Here is a 21975-nt window from a genome sequence, read left to right as displayed (position 1 = left end):
GCTGAGAGGACTAGAAGTCATTATTCATTAAGACAAGTGCTATTTATCCTGAGCCTAAAACGTGCTGGTCATTGTGCCCTACATTTAAGCATAAGTAAATGACATGGACTTGATGTCCACTCTGTGGAGCAGACAGAGGGAAGAGAAGTAAACAAAACAAATATGTGATTACCACTGATGTGTGTGTGCATGCACATGCGTGTATACATGTATATGATTACCACTGATGTGTGTGCATGCACATGCGTGTATAGATGTATATGATTACTACTGATGTGTGTGCATGCACATGCGTGTATAGATGTATATGATTACCACTGATGTGTGTGCATGCACATACGTGTATAGATGTATATGATTACCACTGATGTGTGTGCATGCACATACGTGTATACATGTATATGATTACCACTGATGTGCATGTGCATGCACATGTGTGTATACATGTATATGATTACCACTGATGTGTGTGCATGCACATATGTGTATACATGTATATGATTACCACTGATGTGTGTGCATGCACATGCGTGTATACATGTATATGATTACCACTGATGTGTGTGCATGCACATACGTGTATACATGTATATGCATGCATGTATATTTATATGCCTACAAACATTAAGTGAGGAATAAAATAAATACATGTGATGGATGAGATGAAGGGAAGGGACGGGCTGGTAGAAATGAAGAGGGGGAAGTGGTGGGTGGTGTAGGCACGGTGCTGAGAAGGGGTGAGAAAGGCACAGACATATAAAATGCGAGATGGAAGAGAGTTGCAATGAGGAGCAGCTGGCACAGCCACCCAGGGTGGGAAGGGCTGGGATGTAGAGGCAGAAGATGGGAGGGGAAAGCTCCTGGGCAGCACTCAGGAATGCTAAAGAAAGGGAGTGCACAGTTTAGCTGGAAGGAGGACTCAGGAAGAAGAAGAGAGAAACAGCCTTGGAAGAGCACATGGGAGCTGATTAGAAGGAACCTCAGAGCTGGTGCAACTTCTCAGACACAATGGTGTTGGGTGTCAGCCTGCTGGGCGGTGGACCTTGGCCCTCGCAAGGCTCTTCCCTTGGCTGTCCTTTAACTATTCTCTGACTTGGACAAAGATGCAGTTACAGAAAAGCTGCTGTGGTTGCTGTTGCAGGTGTCATGTGAATGGACACCCACCCAGTAGTCCCTACTGCAGATGCTGATTGCACTTCAAGATCAGCATCCACCTATGAAAGAGCAAGGTGAGTTTCCCTCAAGTCCATGCAAAGTGTTCACCCACCCACATTCCACCACTAATATTGTGCTCCAATTGTTTTATCACATGCCTACCCATCTATCCACCCACCGATACATCTTATTTTGGGTGTATTTCAAAGTAAGTTGCAGACATCAATCAGTATACTTCTTCCTAAACACATCAGCACATGCCATTAACTAGAGTCCAATAATTGTTTATGATTGTGTTTTTCTTTTGAGGTAAAATTTACATATAATTAAATGTATACATGTTAGGTGTACCATTCTACGAGTTTGGACAAATGCAGACACTTTTGTAACGCACACTCTTATCAAAGGAAGGAACATGACCATCACCCCAGAAAGTTTCCTCTCCCCCCATCTCAGTCAATTATTTTTTTTAAAGATTTTATTTATTTATTCGACAGAGATAGAGACAGCCAGCAAGAGAGGGAACACAAGCAGGGGGAGTGGGAGAGGAAGAAGCAGGCTCATAGCAGAAGAGCCTGACGTAGGGGCTCGATCCCACAACGCCATGATCACGCCCTGAGCCGAAGGCAGACGCCCAACCGCTGTGCCACCCAGGCGCCCCAGCCCATCTCAGTCAATTATGACCATTCCCCCAACCTCAGGCTCTCACTAGAGGCAACTGCTACTCTGATTTTTTCTTCCATTATGGATTAGTTTTAAAAAAAAACTTTATGAAAATGAAATCAGAACCTACTCTTTTATGTAAATATGTTTTCATTCAGTGCAATTCTTCTGAAAGTCATCCCTGCTATTGTGTGTTTACTCCTCCCAATTGCTGAGTAGAATTCCATTGAATGGGCATAACACAATTCATGTATCTGTTTAACTGGTGAGCACCTGAGCTGTTTCAAGTTTGAAGCTGCCTTTCACAAGATTGTCTCAACAGAGCCTTGGCACATCTCAGAGGCAAACCCACCCTGTGCATAAGGCTATACTGCACCTTCTTTTAAAGGGATATAAAATGCAAGTGGCAAAATATAGAAAACACATTCTCTTATAATAGCATGGTTGATGGTGACATTTTTATTACCAGGCACCCTGCTGTGTGACATTCCTGTTAACAGAAATTTTCTTTCCGTTCATTAGATTGCTAAAGCAAATAAAATTGCTCCATAAACGAAGGACTGTTACTCTTTGCAGTGTTTTCCTGCTTCTGATCACTTATTTTGGCCATGAACATTGCTCAAGTTCAACAGCACCATTCTGTGCCCACTCTGAAAGTGGAGGAGAAACTGACATAGCCTTTTACATTTTTTGCTTCAGGTTTTTATGGGGTCTAAGACGTGTGCCTTCTTGGAAGATGATGTTTCCATCTTTCAACCATTTGGCTAGGGAAGGTGACTGTCTTACAAGTAAAATTAATTGCTCAGTAAGGGGAATTGAAAGTGAACAAACCAATACTATATTTGCCATATTTAACCTGTGTCCTAGATCAGAAATGTTAGGGCAATTGTGTCATTTGGGCAAAATTATTTTTTGCCTTTTTTTTTTTTAAGATTTTGTTTATTTATTTGACAGAGAGAGAGACAGCCAATGAGAGAGGGAACACAAGCAGGGAGAGTGGGAGAGGAAGAAGCAGGCTCCCAGCAGAGCAGGGAGCCCAATGTGGGGCTCGATCACAGGATCCTGGGATCACGTCCTGGGCTGCAGACACTTAACGACTGAGCCACCCAGGCACCCCTTTGCCTTGGTTTTATTATCAAGCCTTTATTATCTTTGGATCTACAGCCTCAATCTGGTGGTTCCAATGTAATCACAAGTTCCTTAAAAATGGAAGAGAAAGGGAGAAGAGTCAGAGAAAGATACGAGAACCAAAGCAGAGGTCAGAGAGTGAAAGAAATTGGCAGGTGCTATTCTATTGGCTTTGAAGATGGAGTCGACTGTGGGGCAGGAAATGTAGGCAACCTCCAAAACTTGGAAAGTTCTCCCCTAGATTCTCCAGAAGAAACACAGCCCTACTAACATCTTGATTTTGAACTTCTCACTTCCAGAACCATTAACATAATAAATGTGTGTTGTTTTAAACCACTGATCTGTGGTAGGTGGCTACAGCAGGAATAGGAAACTATCATACCCTCTCATATACTAAGCTACTCACTACAAATTATAGATCTTTCCAAGTTTTTTTTTAATGTAGCTTTGTTCTAGAATGTAATAGTGACAGAGTGTTCACTGAAGAATGATTAATAAAAGTGCTTGAAAAGTAGTGTCTGAACTAGTACGTGTCTGCAGGACAGTGACTGTGGTTCCCATCTGCCAACCTCGTATGAACCAATTCATGGTACCGGAGCACCTGTGCAGCAGACTACACTGAGCTAGTTCAGTAACCAAAGGTGAAAGAGCTTGCTTCTGCCTTGGATGTGGGGAGTTCAGAATATTGAGGGATGTAAAGCATAAACTCACAACTTACTGGAAACCACATGATGGAGGATTCAAAGTGCCCAATGGGGATCAGCCTCGGCAAGGCCAACTCAATATATGTGGTTCTATCTGGGACCCATGGGGAAGCTTTGTGGCTTTGAACTTGAAGAATGGAATAGTATTTCTCTCTCTTTGCAGTTCAAAGCCTCTGGTCATTTTAATTCGTCCTTCCCTTCTCCAACTTCTTAAACACTCCTGCTTCTCCTTTTTCCCTCTTCCTTCTTACTCAGCAGCCTCTTTCACCCACCAGATTTGTGGAACAGTGATAAATACATCCATAATGGGGTAAAAATTAGAGCTGGGGAACCCCTCCCCATCATTTCCCCTTACTAAAGTGTTACTTTAGTTGTTGGGTTTTCACTTTTTTGTCTGCATATCTTCTTTAAATTAGGGAAAACTCTTACAAGCAAGGTCTGCATCATCTGCGATTTTTCTTTTTTAGTGTGTTTAAGGCAAGGGTAGGCAAACTATGACCTGCAGACCCAATCTGGCCTACTGCCTGTTTTTGTAAGGCCCATAAGCTAAAAATGGTTTTTACATGTGTTTGTAGTTAGTAAAAAATCAAAACAAGAAAGTTATTTCATGATATAAGAACATTAAAAAAAATGCGAAGTTCACAAATAAAGTTTTATTGGGACACAGTTCTTTTATTCACCTTACAATGGCAGAGACCAAAAGGCCTGCAAAACCTAAAATACTGATTATCTGTCCCTCTTGTTGACCCCTGCCTTAAGGGATATGATCTAATGAACATAAAGAAGATACTATTAAATGATGATATTTGACTAAAAATAGGGGTCAGGTCTTGAAGTTTATAGAGATTAGATCAGATAAATGACAGTCCAGGAAACTATACTTGAACTTACACAGATTTGTACCAGCTAGGCCCATGACTGGCTGCATGTAACAGAAATCCAATTATAGTGCTGGAACTGGAAGAGGACTGATTTATCTCCCCAACAAGAAGTCCAGAGGTTGATAGTCCATGGATGAGGCTATGAATTCTTAATGTTTTTAGCATCTTGGATTCTTTCAATCTTTCTGCTTTTATTCCAATGCATGACTATCAGCCTCATAACCATAGTACCTGCTGTACCTTCCATCTCTCCGGCAAAATTCTACAAATTCCCACTTGCTTGGCTTAAAAGTCTATCCCTACTACCTCATTAGAATGAGACTTGGGATAAATGTGCCCCTGGAGCCAAGAACTGTGTTTGAAGTTTACATGGAAGTGTTGCCAAGTGAGCCAGGACCCAGAGTGGAAAGCCCAGGAAAGGAGACGGGGGTGGTGAGGATATGGTCAAAGCCTCAGAGGCCACTTCATTCATGTCTCACATACTAGGAGCCAGTGGTTCTGTGCATCATAATTCCCAGGAATCCAAGCTCAAATCCAGATGGCTTAACTCCTGGAGTTTCTGTTTCAGGAGGCCTGAGCTGTGCCCAGAATCTGCTTTTCTGACAAGTTGCAAGGTAATGAATGGTGTTTACAGAGAAAAGGCGTAACTGATGCTGATGGTCTTGGGAGTGCCTTTCCACACATCTAGGGAGGATCACTGAAACTCTAACAGAGGGTAAGGGAAGGAGCCTCCCATCTCAATAAGGCCATTTAGTTGACCCGGTGTCTCCTTCTGGGGCACAACCATGCTGGGGGACTTTGTGTGTACCAAAACCCCAGGATCTTGTCAAAGGCAGATTCTGATTCAGAAGGCATGGGAGGGAGTCAGAGATACTGTATTCTAACAAGCTTGTAAGTGAGAATGCTGGTCTGGGGATCACATGTTGCGGGACAAGGCTGCAGTCGCCTTGGTTGGCAGATTCCCTCCTCTTCTTCAGTCTGCATCACAGCAGGGTCACCCTGTTTCCAACCCTAGCTGCCTCCCACTTTGCTAGAGGCAGCAGTGCCCAGATATTCTGGGGTAGGGTGTCAATATCTTTGTCAAGTCTACTGAGCCTGGGGACTAACTTACTTGAATGATGTTCTCAACTTCTTGGAAAGCTGCTGGGACAGGGATGGAAATGGCAGCAACCCCTTTCTCAGAATTAGGAAGCCAAATGTGTTTTTTTCAATCATTATTCTCCCCAGATTCAGAGATTGCTTAATTCTCAACAAAATAACAACTTTTAGATTGCAAGATAAAATATGAAAATGATGGCCAAGCTCAAGACCACAGGAAAGGAACAGAAAGTGCACACGCTGTGAGAAAATAGTTACGGAGTATCTCGGTGGCATATTTCAAGTTCTGAATTTACTTTATTTTTCAGCTGTGTGCATTTATCTGCTTGCCATAGAACCAGCTGGAGTTTTAAATTTGCACCATGAATAATGCTTCCAGAATTCTCCCTTGCATCTGTTGGCTCCAAGGTTCTTCAGTGGCCAGCTGGTCACCACAAGTGATCATAAAATTACAACCAGTTCCAAGGAAAAGCGTTCTTCTCTATTGCCTGTGGAGTGAGAAGAGTAGGCATCCCATGATTCTCCTTTCCTGGAGAACTCTGTAAGGGACTCTGGAAAGCCGGATCTTGCTAAATGTCCCAAAAGTCCCTTCCAAAGCAGAAGAGACCCCAAAGAGGAGTCTTTGCCAGCGCTTCTCTGGAATCTGGCTTCAGAATGATTCTCAGCCCAGAAAGTATTCCCAATGATTTGGGTGTGGACTGAATGCTTCCCTATCTCTCCATGGGTGGGCTGGCTCTTGATGCAGGTGAGTGGGATCTGAAGTTTCCTCAGTGGGGAGCCACTCCTGTTCCTCTGTCCTAAAAGCTTGACGAAGTCTCAAAAACCCACAGGCCTGTGGGTAGAAGTGGAATTTCTAAGTGACAGTCTCAAATGTTGGCAACCCTGACCCTAGAGTAAATTTCCCTCCTAACAGCTGCTCTCTGTGACTCCTTCACTCCCCAGAGGGCCTGTCTTCTGAAGTTCAAGATGTTCCCAGTCAAATCACCGGAAGTTGTCAAACCATCCTGCAGGACTGTAGCCACCAAAGATCTGCAGCTGCTGGTCTGCAACCCTGATTGACCAGGTGTTGATGGAAACAAGCCATCTACCTGCACCAGCATCTCTGAGTTACTGAAAGAACTCAGGTCTATATTATTCAATAACAGCCTGACTAGATAATGGGGGAAGTGTGGTTCAAATATTGATTGTTCGCATCACTAAATTTGGGGAAGATTTGTTACATAGCAGTAGATAGCTGATTGTGTTGGACACCCCCATGCTCACTCATGCTACAACAGCAACGTTGAGTAGTTACAACAGAGACCAAAGGGCCAGCAAAGCCTGAAGCATTTACTACCTGGTCTTTACAGAGAAAGTTTGCCTTCCTCCTGCATCTACAGAATTCCTCCCATACCTGGGACTTAACTGGAGCTCTGATTGCCTCGCCTTCCACAACTCAAACCAAGAAGCCACAAGATGTAGCAACATTTAGTAAATTAGTAATTATATTGCCATTGAGTTGGGACAGGGGTCTATTACATTGTCTGATTGAATCCCTGTGATAAAAAAAATCTGTTCACTTGTGAAATGTGTGTTTGGGGAAACATGTGCACTGAGCTCTGGGGTGCAGAAACCCAAGTTCTTCCTAAGTCCACAAGGGTGGATCTCCTGTGATGCTGATGAAGGCACCCACATTAAATGCTTCAAAAGCAGTGAGATAAGAGTGACTCAAAATACATTCTATTTTGCATGAAACTTCAAAAAATAAGTGGTATATTGTTAACCAAATTACTTTCAAAGTCACTAGCTCTCAATTGCCAAAAAATAATTTTTCCTTCTTTATAAAGAATTGGAACCCGTTAGTTATGAAATACACATTTGCTGTCGAAAATATGGAGGAAAGTGAAAATCACTTGTTATGCTTCAACACGGATTATTTTATTAACATATACATATATAAGCTATATATTATATGATACGTAGGGTTTTTTCTATATCAGATAAATCATCTATTTCCACAGCTTTCTTTTTTTTTCTTTCTTTTTTTAATGATTTTTTATTATATTATGTTAGTCACCATACAGTACATCCCCGGTTTCCGATGTAAGGCTCGATGATTCATTAGTTGTGTATAACACCCAGTGCACCATGCAATACGTGCCCTCCTTACCACCCATCACCAGTCTATCCCATTCCCCCACCCCCCTCCCCTCTGAGGCCCTCAGTTTGTTTCTCATTATTTCCACAGCTTTCCATCCAATGGATGTATCAGTTATAATTCGTTAACTCTCCTTCATATGCTAATGAAATATTCAGGTTTCTAATTCTCAAAAAAGTTTATGTGCAGTTAGTTTTATGACAGATAAGTGTTTTTGTTGCTGGATTTCTTATATCTGATACATTTAAAGCATGCATTAAAATACACTTTTGTTACATAGTATTAACAAAAATGTGTAAGTCCTCTTTTCTAATTTTCCTAGCTAAGTAAGGTATGTTCTCTACACATGCTTCACTTTTAAGCCTCTCATCCTGCATGCAGTTGAGCCAAGAGCTTATCCCACAGGAAATGTTTGCCAGACGTCAAAGCATATTTGACGTTTTTCAAATAACGTTTTTGGATTTCTTGGCTCTCTCGTGAGGAGTGTCTTCAAGGACAGAGCATTCCTTTCAAATATGTATTGTGTTTTCAATAAGAACAAAATATACTATGAATAAATATTACATAAAAAATAAAGGGAGAGTCTAAAATAGCATAAATACACCTTGACAAAGCATACTTCTAGAGGCTTCTGTCTGACTAACAGAGATAGTCCTGTATTCTTTTAACTCAGTAGTTCGTAACTCAGGGGTTCCATGAACTTAATGGAAAAAAAATTACATCCTTATTTTCACTATTATCTACCTGGAACTTAGCATATCGTAGCATTATCGAAAAAGGAATATCAGCACTGAAATCACAGATACTTCACACCACCCTGTGGCTGTTACAGATCTCTCAACGGCTGGTTTGCACCGATCCCTACTTTGAGATTATGGTATTTAAGTGATGCACCACCAGGTGTTGTGATTTTAAATACCCATAAAGAAGCATTTATATTTGATATCACATATTTGCTTCTTTTTTATATTCTTATAAGTTTATATTCTTCAATATGATTGATGTCCTTTGTAATTCTGTGTATTTTATCACATGCGTTTATCCAAAATGTTATCCTGAGAAGGGGTCCACAGGCTTCTCTGCTCAACTGCAGGACAGTCCATGGCACAAATGCCTTCTCACCTCTTCCTCATCGTCCGTGGCCCAAGCAGAGATCACCACAGCCAGCCAGATCAATGTTGCCGAAGGGGATACTGTCCAGCAGGGCTGGCCTCTGGCGTGTCTTGCTATTTTCCTCTGTTCTCAGAAATGCTTCTTGAGAGGAGGGGGCACATCAGGACACAGAGTGAGAAGACCGATGTGACTGTCCATGGACCCACAAGACATGAAATCCTCTCTAGTCCCAGTGTGGGCCACACTGGACAACCAAACCCTAAGCAGGTCACCAGTCCATGAGCTGCCTTTGGCTTACGGGAAGATGCATCAAGATGACAGATTCACAGCTCTGTTTAAAGGTGTAGGCAGTTATTGGTACCATTTTTCATCTCAAATTATAAAATCTTCGGTGGTGGGAAAAGGCTCAGAGGTGCATTTGGTGACTCGCATGCTTGATGAATTGGGTGGACAAAATTTCTCATTTTCTTAATACTTGATTGAAGGTATAACCCACATGCCACACAATTCACTTATTTAAAGCGAACAAAGGCTTTTAGTATATTTACAGAGTTGTGCAACCATCACCAAATCAAATTTAGAACACTTTCATCACCCAGAGAAAGAAACCCATATCCATTAGCATACGCCAGTTCCCCACCCGCCCACCCACTCTCAGTCTGTAGGCAACCAGTCATCTACTTTTGGTCTCTTTAGATTTGTTTATTCTGCATCTTTCCTGGAAATGGAATCACACAATATGTGGCCTTTTGTAGCTAGCTCCTTTCATTTACCATAATGTTTTCAATATTTACCCATGTGGTGGCACGAATCAATACATCATATCTTTTTATTGTTGAATAACTTTCCATGGTACGGATATACCACATTTTATCTGGCGTTTATCCATTCACCAGCTGATGGACATCTGAGTTCTTTCTCCTGCTTAGCTATTATGGATAATGCTCTTATGAACATTTGTGTCCAGGTTTTTGTGTGGACATGTTCTAATTTTTCCTGGGTGTAGACCTCGGAGTAGAATCAGGGATCATATGGTAACTGTATGCTTAACATTTTGTGGAACTACCAAGCTGCTTTCCAAAGAGGCTGCACTGCCATCTATCTCCACCAGCAGCATAGGAGAGTCCCAATTGTTCCACATCCTTGTCAGCACTCATTATATCCTGCCTTTTTGATTCGAGTTGTTCTAGTGCCAGTGAAATAGCATCTCACTCTGGTTCTGATTTGGACTTCCCTGACGCCTAATGGTATTGAGCATGTTTTCACGTGCTCATCGGACATTAATATTTATTCAGATCCTTTGCCTATATTGTATTGGGTTAGTTTTTCTTTATTGACTGATAGTAGTTCTTTTTTTTTTAAGATTTTATTTATTTATTTGACAGAGATAGAGACAGCCAGCGAGAGAGGGGACACAAGCAGGGGGAGTGGGAGAGGAAGAAGCAGGCTCATAGTGGAGGAGCCTGATGTGGGGCTCGATCCCGTAACGCTGGGATCACACCCTGAGCCGAAGGCAGACGCTCAACCGCTGTGCCACCCAGGCACCCCGATAGTAGTTCTTAATATATTCTAGAGATGAGTCCTTTTCATATACATAATTTGCAAATATTTTTCTCATTCTCCCATTCTGTGTGTGTCTTTTCACTTTGAAGCACAAACTTTTTTTTTTAAAGATTTTATTTATTATTTATTCGACAGAGATAGAGACAGCCATCGAGAGAGGGAACACAAGCAGGGGGAGTGGGAGAGGAAGAAGCAGGCTCATAGCGGAGGAGCCTGATGTGGGGCTCGATCCTATAACGCCAGGATCACGCCCTGAGCCGAAGGCAGACGCTTAACCGTTGTGCCACCCAGGCAACCCCACAAACATTTTTAATATTGATAATATGCAATTTATCTGTTTTCTTTTGTTGCTTGTGCCTTTGGTGTCATAACTAAGAAATCATTGACTAATCTAAGGCCATGAAGATTCACACCTATGTTTTCTACAGACTTTTCTAGTTTTAGCTCTTACATTTAGATCTTGTTTTGACTTTGAGTTAATTTTTGTGTAGGAGGTGAAGTAGGAGTCTGACCCCATCTCATGTGGACATCCGGTTATCCCATCACCATTTGTTGAAGAGAATATTCTTTCCCCCATTTAATTGCATTGGCATTTTTGGGAATTAACTGACCATAAACGTGAGGGTTCCTTTTGGACTCACCATTTTATGTCCATCCATTTCCCAGTACCATACTCTTCTGATTACTGTAGATTTGTAGCAAATTTTGAAATCAAGAAGTGTGAGTCCTCCTGTTTCGTTTCTCTTTTCCAAGATTGTTTGAGTTATTCAGAATCCCTTGAATTTCCGTGTGAATTTTAAGATCAGCATGAAACTCTCTGCAAAGAAATTGGCAGAGGTTTTGATAGGGATTGCACTGAATTATGATCAATTTTGGGAACGTTGATATTTGTCTTAACCATGTTAATTCTTCCGATCCATAAATATAGGATGGCTTTTCACTTATTTAGGTCTTAACATTTTTTTTTCAACATTGCTTTGTAGTTTCCAGAGTACAACTGACCCTTGAAACAATGCAGGTTTGAACTACATGGGTCCACCTATATGAGGATTGCGTGTGTGTGTGTGATAAATATAGCACAGGATTGTAAATGTACCTTCCTTATGATTATTTTAATAACTTTTTTCTCCAGCTTACTTTATTGTAAGAATACAGTATATAATACAAGTAGCATACAAAATACGTGTTAATGACTATTTACATTATTGGTAAGGTTTATAGTTGAAACTAAGCTATTAGCAGTTAAGGTTTGGGGCAGTTAAAAACTATATGCAAATTTTTGACTGCCCGGGTCAGGGGGTAGCACCCCAACCCTTTCATTGTGCAGGGGTCAACTGTATACATTTTGCACTTCTTTTGTTAAATTTACTCCTAAGTATTTTATTCTTTTTGATACTATTGTAAATAGAATTGCTTTCTTGACTTCATTTTCAGTTTGTCCATTGTTACTACTTGGGAATATAATTGATTTTTGTATATTGAGGTTGTATCCTGCAATTGCTAAACTCATTTATCAGTTCTTATAGTTTTAAAATATTTTCCTTAGGATTTTCCATGTTCAGACAAGATAATTTCATTAATGGATAGAGATAATTTTATTCCTTTTCTTTCTAATCTGGATGCCTTCCATTTCATTTCCATACTTAACTGTTCTGGAGAGAATTATCAGAACACTTGGGTAGCAGTGGCAAGAGGAGATATCCTTGTCTTACTTCTGATCTTGAGTGAAGGCTTTCAGTCTTTCATCAGTAAGTATGATATTAGCTATGGGTTTTTTGTAGATGCAACACATTACCTTTTACAAAATGATGAAGCAATAAAGGATTGTCGATTTTTACCTTGCTCCTGGAAGAAAGTCTGGGTGAGAGCCAACATTTAGTAGAATATTTGCTCTGCCATACTGACATAAAAAATAACATTTGTTTATCAGGCATTTATTTTCCACACTTAGATTCGTATATCGCTGCATAGCCACAGACACTTAGGTTTATGTCTGCATTTTAGTATTGTTATGGCTTATAATGTTTTTACCATTATAATTTCTTTCTTCCTAATATCTAAATGATTATAATTAAAATCAAGGTTAAAATAATATTGATGTATTTATTAGTCAAGTACAATAATGGTCATGTAAGTTTAACACTCCTCTTAATGTTTCCCTTACAGATTCTGACTGTGGTTTTGACAACCTGCCTCGAAAATAATTGTTGTGAAACAATATCCTTTGAATCTAAGAAGAGGACACTCACGTGCCTCCACCAATGGCTTCCTTGAGGTGACATTATCTGACTATCTGTGTAGACCAGCACCATCTAATAGAAATTTTGCTAACGATCAAATGTTCTCTCTTCGTACTGTCCAATCTGGTAGACACTAGACTATTGTGCACTTGGCATGTGACTAGTAGCTCGACACGTGACTAATGAGACTGAGGAAATGAATTTTTAACTTTAATTTTAATGAGTTTAAATAATCACAGATTAGTGCCTATCATATTGAACAGTGTATGCAGCTTCCAGCCCCTCATTCCCATGTGCTTCCATCCAAGGAGCCTGGAACTTCCTATGCCAACAAACTTAGTAGTCAATCATTTTTCTCTGCATTCCCCGTGTCCTTGGCACCTAGAATCGTGAGTTCTGATAGGCAGCTTTTCAGCAAGAGCTCGTGTTGGAACTAGAAATCTCTTTTCAAGTCTTTTAAGAAAAAAAGCTGCCTCCCACACTTGAGAAAAGATCTTTGACGAAGGGGTAGCACATTTCGCTGGGGTTCCCTTCTGCATTTGGACTCCTCTTCATTTCTGTCTTCACAACATTCACCAGTAGTAACAACTGTATTTGTTGAATAGCTGCTATGTTACAAGAAAGGTTAACAGTCCCTGTGTGTAAATTTTCTAATTTCCACAACAACCCTATAAATCAAATATCATATCTCCAATTTGGGGGGAGAAAACCAGAGATTTAAGCAACTTAACCAAACTCTAGCAACTGGTAAATGGCCAAATTAGGGCTCTGATGTACTGCACATTCTAATTCTCTCATCCTAAAGTGAGCTGGAGAATCCTAGTTTCACCGCTGACTAGCTGTGTGGCCTTGGGAAGTCACTTATTCCCCCCTAACCTTCAGTTTCCACATCTGGAAAAAGAGGAATTAACAATGGATGCCTCCAGAGCATACAGGGAGTTAGCCTGAGGCTTTATGAGAGCCCTCCAGGTGTGCAGGGGGCCAGGCTTGCTTTCTGGGATATCTTCATTTCCTTCCCTATTCCTCCTGGCCCATGAACTTATTTTTGTCCTTGATTTTTTTTTTCATGATTACGTATTGTTATTAATGGTAAAAATGCTCAGCTGAACTGAATTTCACCCAACAGTCATTTAGTGAGTCTCTGCTATGGTCAGGAACCATGCTGGGGGTTGAACACAATCAGTGGCTGAATTCAAATTCTAGAAACCCAAGTATATCCTTTTCTAGTTAAAATTTGTTGAGAGTTTACCATGGTTCAGCCATTCTAAATGCTTTACATGCATAACTCACACAATCCTCATAATAACACTTTGTAGCAGTGACTACTAAGATTCCTCATTACACGGCTGAGGAAACTGAGGCACAGAGAGGCTGAGCTACTTGCCAAATGTGACACAACTTATAAATGATGGAGCTGGGGGCTCAAATCCAGCCAAGTTGGCTGCAAAGCCCCCACTCCTAATGCCAAGGCTCTGAGGTCCCCCATCCTTGTGTTTGCAGGTTACCATGAGAAAGTCATTCTGGAGCCTGGGCACGAAGGAACACCTCCAAGAGGTGCTCAAACAACTCCTGAGCACTGCCTGTAAACAAAACATGTGGTAGGCTGGATGGGGATACAAAGATGTCTAAGAGTTATGCTCCACCCCCAGGAAACTAGATTGCAAGTCTAGGAAAGAGCATGATTAAAAAGTACACGATGACTCATAAAGCCGAGAAGGTGTGGTAAGTGCTAAATTGCTAATAGAAAGTCCTATGAACTTCACAAAGAGATCAGTTCTGGTTTGTTTACTTAGAAACACTGGTGAGGGGGCAGTGTGTCATCTGTGCCTTAAAGGAAAGGTCAGACTTCAGTAGATGGAGAAGAGGGAAAGATGAGAACTTTCCTGGTAGACAAAAAGACAGGAGCCATGGGATGGAGGTGAGACCCAGTGAGGCATTTCTCTGACAGTCAGAAGGGGCTCCTCTTGCTGGGACCTTCAACATCTGTAGGAACAAGTGAATTTGATAAAGGGTGGGTTGTAAAGAGGCGAAGACCATGGGCAGAACTGTGAGGACTGGCCACCCTCATGGGGCAAGAAGGGCAGAGGGGCCACCCCTGTGTCAGGTAGAGGAGAGGAGGAGGGCAGGTGTCTCAGAAGTTGTGGGAGGAAGAGACTTTAAATAGCCAGAGATCAAGAGTGCAAACAACATAGAGACATCGAGAAGAATAAAGACCAAAAATAAGTTTTTGGCTTCAGTATTTAGGACATGATGGGTGTTCTTCAAGGGAGATGTTCCAGTGAAACAGCCAAATGGGCCTGGGCTGGTGAGCCCTCAGTGAGGGTAGCAGGACCAGGGGCCAGCCATGGAGAGGGAGCTGCTAGTGTCGTCCCCATGGAGACAGAGGCAGTGACCAATCCCCCTAAACAGGAGGTCCAGAGAGGAAGGTAGTTTAAAACATGAAAAAAGCTTCACAGTCATGGCTCAAGGAAACCCAAATAGTATGCCCTGCTAAAGATGGCCATGGTGAATCATCTAGAACCCATTCAAGAAGTGAACTAGGCTGGTGTGTGGCAAGACTTGATTCCCGAATATCCCTCAACTCTTCTTTGAGAGCTGGTAGGCTTGAAAATTTTAGTCAAATTTGAGTAAAGTGTGTAACAGGTCCTGTCCCCTGTCTTGCCTCATGCATAGGGGCAATTGCTCTCACATTCTGAGATCTTTCAGGGGCAATCTGTGGGTTGGGAAAGGCCAAAGGGGTCCGCCTAGATGTGAAGGCCCCACCCCCAGGGCCGGCTGCACCCGAGGCAGCACTGCTCCAGCTCTGGCCTCCATGGGCCGGCTGTGCATGTGAGTCAAGCTTCGGGGCTTAGTGCAGGCAGCCAGCGGGATGGCAGACCAGCATCCGCCTGCTTCCACCAGCAGACAACCGCCTTTCCAAATCTGCTGGTCTTTCCTTCCTCTTCCCAGAGGTACAGAGGCACCCGTTCCCGGCGCTTCAGACCTCAATCTCCACTCTGCGCTCCCCCAGCTAGCTTTCAGGAGGCTGCTTGCCCGAGCTCCCGCGCTCCAGGCTGGGATGGGACATCTGGGAGTGCAGGAAAGGACCACTGCACCTCATCCCTTTCACTCTCGGAGTGCCCACACCCCACCCCTTCGGTCACTATTGGTCAGTACAATCCGGAAGAGGGGTGGGTGGACAAGTGCTTATCTTTCACTTGTGAAGACGCTGTACCGCCCTGCTGTCTTACAAGGTGTGGGTTCTGCTGGCTAAAGAGGCAAGACACCCAGCTAAGCGGTGGAATCCGCGTGGGACTTCCCTGGAACGAAGTTTCTTGCCACAAGAGTTTCAAGGCCCCTGCGTTCCTCACACCCGTTACACTTTTCAGCCCAGATTTAGAGATCTCCAATTTCTGGGGCCTTGTTTAGAGTTCAACAGCGCCGCCCTCTGGTGTTTGGTTGTGAGTGACCGTAGCGGAGAGGTGGCACAGGATTTTTAAAAAAACGAAGTTTGTCCCTCCCTTATGTTTTGGACCCCCCCCCCACATTCTTGGTAAGTGAATAAGCGGAAAAGGTCGCGAAAGTGACAGATTCCCATATCCTCCTCGCAGCTCTCCCCACCCTGTCCGTCCGCAGGACCGCCCTTCTGCAACGCGAGTAGCATTTATATGCACCTTTAATATCTCTCTGATGTCTCAGCCAAATGCAAAAATCCTTAGAATCCAAGAATCCGAGCCAGATTCTTTTGGAGCCCACGAGGGCTCCCGTGCGCCCCGTGTAAGATGGACTGTTCCTCTGTGAAACTGGACAAAACAGACCAAACAGGCTAGCGCGCTCCCCAATACGCCCGCCCCAACAGGGCTCGGCAGGAATTCGCCTGCCGCTGCTTCTGAAGGGTGACAAGACCTTGGAGCCCTGACAGTGTCCTCGCGACTTTCCCACGCGACAAGATGACGTCTGGCCAGGCAGCTCACGCTCAGGGACCCGTGGGTCCTTGTGCACGGAGGGCGCCAGTGTTAGGACAGTTCTTCCCCCTTCCCCCATCCTTGCGCCAGCCACACCCTCTGTCCTCTGGGGCCAAGCGCACCCGGGTCTCTTGCTCTAGGCGCCCGGGGTCCAGTTCTCTCCTCTCTACTGCTTCTTTGAGGAAGTCCACGCCCTTGGCAGCCCCTCCCTAAATCTTCTTCTTGGTGGGCACCTCCCCCTAGAGCCCAGCAGATCCTGGGCACTACCTCCTCACCCCTCATTCAAAGCCCTCCTCTCTCGTCTCCACTTCCCAGAGTTCGGCAAGCCAGACTTCCCTTGAAATCGGTGGTAACAATACATTTATAAGAAAAAGAAAGACGACCAAGAGATTAGGAGGGTCTGCGGATTAAGCCCCTTTAACGACTGCGAGCCTGAGGGCCCTAGTGGCGGGGGCGGACACTTTGTCTTGCTGACAGAGGTGCTGTCTTCCCGCGGCGCCTGCGCCTGGCGGTCCCGCCTGGGGACCTCCCAGCGCCCTGGCCGAGTTTACTCATACCCGCGAGGTGATCCCAGGCGCGAGGGCGGGCACAAGGCGTCCGGAGAACCCAGTAATCCGAGAATGCAGCATCAGCCCTTCCCACCAGGCACTTCCTTCCTTTTCCCGAACGTCCAGGAGGGAGGGCCGCGCACTTATAAACCCGGGCCCGGGCCCGCCGGCATGTCAGAGGCTGCTTCGCCAGGGCTGCGCGCCGCGGCTGGACACGTCTGGGCTGGGACCAACGCAAACGGCTGTCGCCAGCGGCGCCCTGCGCCTCTCAGCCACCGCCGGGCTTGGGCCCCATCGCGGCGCTTGCGCTCTCCCCCGTGCCTGCACGCAGCGTGCCGGGACAGCATGCTCCGGGTCCTGCTTCTCGGCGTGCTGGCCCCCGCCGGTCTGGGGCTCCCCGCGCCCCCAGAACCTCAGCCACGCGGCAGCCAGTGCGTCGAGCACGACTGCTTCGAGCTCTTCCGGGGCCCCGCGACCTTCCTCGCAGCCAGCCAGGCCTGCGAGGGGTTGGGGGGCCACCTGATGACCGTGCGCTCCTCAGTGGCGGCTGATGTCATCTCTCTGCTACTGAGCGGCGACAGCGGCGACAGCCCGCGCCTCTGGATCGGCCTGCAGCTCCAGCCCGGCTGCAGCGACCCGGGGCAACTCGGGCCCTTGCGCGGCTTCCAGTGGGTTACTGGCGACAACCGCACCAGCTACAGCAGATGGGCGCGCTTCCACGTCGACCGGGCGCCTCTCTGCGGTCCCCTGTGCGTCGCAGTCTCGGAAGCCGGGGCCCTAGCACCCGGTGAGCCGGCCTGGGAGGAGCAGCAGTGCACTGCAGAGGCCGATGGTTTCCTCTGCGAGTTCCACTTCGCAGCCTCCTGCAGGCCCCTGCTTGTGGACTCTGGCGCCCTGGCGGCCGGTGGTGTAACGATCACCTATAGCACCCCGTTCGGGGCCCGAGGCGCGGACTTCCAGGCGCTGCCGGTGGGTAGCTCCGCCACTGTAGCGCCCTTCCGAGTGGAGCTGGAGTGCGCGGCGCCGCCAGGAGAGGCCGAGGCGCGCTGGGGCCGGGATGCGCCTGGCGCCTGGGACTGCAGCGTGGAGAACGGCGGCTGCCAGCACACTTGCAACGGGAGCGCCGAGACTTCGCACTGCCTCTGCCCACCTGACGCCTACCTGCAGGCTGACGGGCGCTCTTGCGCCGCACTAGCGGATCACTTGTGCCACAAACTCTGCGAGCATTATTGCATTCCCAACAGTTACGTGCCCGGCTCCTACTCGTGCATGTGCGAGACGGGCTACCGGCTGGCTGCCGACCTGCACCGGTGTGAGGACGTGGACGACTGTATCCAGGTGCCCAATCCGTGTCCGCAGAAATGTGTTAATACGCGGGGCGCTTTTGAATGCCACTGCAACCCCGGCTTCGAGCTGGTGGACAACGAGTGCGTGGAGCCGGTGGACCCGTGCTTTGGGAGTAAGTGCGAGTACCAGTGCCAGCCCGTGGGCCAAAGTGACTACCGCTGCATCTGCGCCGAGGGCTTCGCGCCCAGCCCTCACGACCCACACAGGTGCCAGATGTTCTGCAACCAGACTGCATGCCCAGCTGACTGCGACCCCAACAGCCCGACTTTCTGCCAGTGCCCCGAAGGCTACATCCTGGACGATGGCTTCATGTGCACGGACATCGACGAGTGCGAAAATGGAGACTGCCCCGAGGCCTGCCGCAACCTCCCAGGCACCTACGAGTGCATCTGCGGGCCTGACTCGCCTTTTGCTGGCCAGGTTGCCACTGACTGTGACCCCATCAAGGTGAACAGTGACGTTGATGGTGATGGCGACAGTGGCTCTGGGGAGCCCCCAGTCAGCCCGACTCCGGGCGCCACCTCCAGCCCCTCACCTGTAGGGCCCTTGCATTCGGGAGTGCTCATCGGCATCTCCATCGCCAGCCTGTCTCTGGTGGTGGCGCTTTTGGCGCTCCTGTGCCACCTGCGCAAGAAGCAAGGCGCCTCGAGGGCGGAGCTGGAGTACAAGTGTGGCGCCCCAACCAAGGAGGTGGTGCTGCAGCACATGCGAACTGAGCAGATACCTCAGAAACTCTGAGAGGACTCCTCCCTGGGCCCTGCAGTTGGCTGGGCCTTACCCCATCTTGTCCCTCCCCCCTCCCCCAGCCTTACTCCCTGTCCACCTATTCCAAAGCACTTTAGCTGGCATCAGAACTGGAGAAGATCCCGGCTCCCTTCTTTTGCTGATTCCACACTTGGCTGGGGAGTTGGAGTTGGAAGGAGTATGCGCCCCAGCCACTTCCATGACATCATCAGACAACTAGGCAGAGACGGCAATTTATAGCGAAGACACAGAGTGTCCCGTGCCCTCACCAAGGGGCACAAGAGGGGTGAGCCTCCTTGGCTGGCAGCCTTTGAGTCAGAGATCCCGTGGACTAGTGAGTGTAATCAAAGTGTGGATAATGACCAAGATATTTATTTTTTAAGTATTTAGGATGGCTTTTTTTCCCCCTTTGCTTTTCCTTTTTCCCCCCTACCTGTATGTCTCTAGTACCCACTTTGTATCCTCCCTCCCTCTCTTCCTCACTCCCCCTTATCTGATATATTTATATATTTCCACTCTTCAGGTGACAGTTAAACCATCTTGGTGGTTTTCCCAGCACTCCCACATTGCTGAAGCCAAGCTCCAGTTTCCTTCTTTATTCCTCCCAATTTTCCCCTCGCTGGAACTCAGCCAACCTACCTGGAGTCTCCCTACCTGGCCCCCCTCCTTCTGTTCTTCTGTGTCTGCCTAGGTAAAACTCCTATGTGAAACAGAATCAAAAACACTACAGTCAAGGTTGGTTGGGAATTTATTTGCTCTTGAAGCAGGCTTGCTAGTTTATCCTGAAATTTCAGGCTTCCAGAATAATATCATTTTAACAAAAGTTAAGATGTGAGAGGCATTCACTGAACTAATGTTGCTGGAGGGTCGTAGAAATTCAACCCAAGGAGTTTTTTCATTTTTATTTTTTAAACAATGAGCCTGGGTTTTATTGTTGTCATTTTCATTTGAACTGAAAGATCTTTATTGTTGTTAAGCTTCTTTATGCCAGTTTCTTTTTCCCATTATTATAATTATTGTTGTTGTTATTACTGGTTATTTTTGACAATGTTGAAAATGTTCTCATGATTGCTCTAGATTGAGACAGGAATGAAGTTCCTCCCAGGAGACAGTTTAAGAAAGTTCTGAGCTGCACAATTCATGCCAGTTACCATTTCGAATCTTACTCTTGTAATATGTGCTCCAAAATAAAACCAGTTCTGCTGGGTTTGGGGGGACTTGGGAACTTGGGGATGAAACCTGGAGGATGCCCAATTAGGGCCTCACCTTGATCAGGCCCTTGGGAATTTCTCCCACTTCAGAGGGGCCTTCAGAGGGGTCACTTAGAACATGGTCCCTGGACAAGAAGTGGGAGCTGCCCCTGGCAGCTGGTTAGAAATGCAGAAACTCCGGCTGCACAAGAACCTATTTTTTAATAAGATCTGCAGGGGTCTGCCCAGTGTAGCTTGAGAAGAACTCTTTCAGACAGCTTCCAAGTTTCTGGAATACATTAAATATGCATCAGTAATAAGCAGCAGGCCAAGTCCGGGCCTATATTCTCAAGAAACTGAGGAATTTTCAATTTATAGCTTTGCTTTCTGATAGGAAAGACTAGGTACACACCTTTAGACATTGCTACACAGGGTTGTTGGTTCAACTAAGCTAGGAATAAATCATGTTTCACTGTATGGGAAAATGTATCATACAAGTGTATCTTTTGTAAAACAAAGGTTTTCCTCTATTTTGTAAACTCAGCACATTTGTACATATTTATTTATTGGAGATAAACTAGAACACAAGCAAAACTCTTGCTTATGACATCACATGTACAAAATAAACAAATAACAGAGTGCTCTTGGGTTTTGTGTCTGTTCACCTACCCTTCCCTAAGCCCCTCATTTTATGTCATTAAACAGGCCTCACAAACAATGAAATGCCGGGAGACACCTTGAAAGGCTGCTCCACATCCCATTGCTAGCTCCATCCGCTCATGACACCATCTCTGATTTTCAAAGATCTTTCCAGAGGAGATTGTTTTCTCTGTAGAAGGACTCATGTTATGTCTGTGTGCACAAATATTTCTGTTTCCTTCTGTAACCATAACAACTTCATACATAGGACTTGTGTCTATGTGTTTTGAAACACATTATAGGATTATTTGTTGGGATGAGTTAAAGAAAGAGTTCTTCTTGGGGGCATTCCTAGAATCCCAGCTGTGTGTCCTTCCTGTGAGTGGTTTGGCATTATCTGCCCTCCGAGATATCCAAACACAACAGTCACGAGGGGTCTCAGTCTGTGGCTCAAATTCAAACAATCATTTCCACAAACCAAGGTCTCATGCAGTATTAAATCATGCTTATTTCTGTTGGAGATCAGAAATACTGTCTGTAAGACACACATTTCCTGGGCCCCTTTTCGTCGGAGGATGGCACTGGCTAAATTTTATATACAGTGCTCTGAAAATTTTCATAAAGCAAAAGTTGGAAGACAATTGAGTTTGATCAAATATTCAAACCTTTTTTTACATCTGGATAATGCTGAATTTCTCAGCTTGAATCTGCATAGTTACTGTTGCGAAGATGCAGTTGGAGATTTCCACATCCACCCTGGATGAAGCTGACAGCTTTGGGGTGTGTGGGGGCGTGGCTACTATGCAGAGCTCCCTCCCAGGATCACAAGTTGAGCAATGTTGCCTTTAGGAGTTTGGCAGACTAGCAGAAAACCAAAGTCA

At 45.4% G+C, this 21975-nt stretch overlaps 1 protein-coding gene across 1 annotated transcript; it reads left to right on the top strand.

Annotated features, from left to right (window-relative positions):
- Nucleotides 1-16293: 16293 nt before the first annotated feature.
- THBD (thrombomodulin) lies at nucleotides 16294-21096 on the top strand. The gene has a single exon (XM_045776800.2). The coding sequence runs from the start codon at nucleotides 17247-17249 to the stop codon at nucleotides 19257-19259; it is 2013 nt and encodes a 670-aa protein (XP_045632756.2). The 5' UTR covers nucleotides 16294-17246; the 3' UTR covers nucleotides 19260-21096.
- Nucleotides 21097-21975: the final 879 nt, after the last annotated feature.

Source organism: Ursus americanus, chromosome 22, assembly GCF_024610735.1.
Source record: "Ursus americanus isolate L20-20 chromosome 22, mUrsAme1.1.p, whole genome shotgun sequence".
NCBI lineage: Eukaryota > Metazoa > Chordata > Mammalia > Carnivora > Ursidae > Ursus > Ursus americanus.
The sequence above is the reverse complement of the archived record's forward strand: the minus strand, read 5'-3'. Positions and strand labels throughout refer to the sequence as shown.

Coding starts and splice junctions, on each gene's coding strand:
- THBD (XM_045776800.2), top strand. CDS start 17,247: ATGCAGCATCAGCCCTTCCCACCAGGCACTTCCTTCCTTTTCCCGAAC.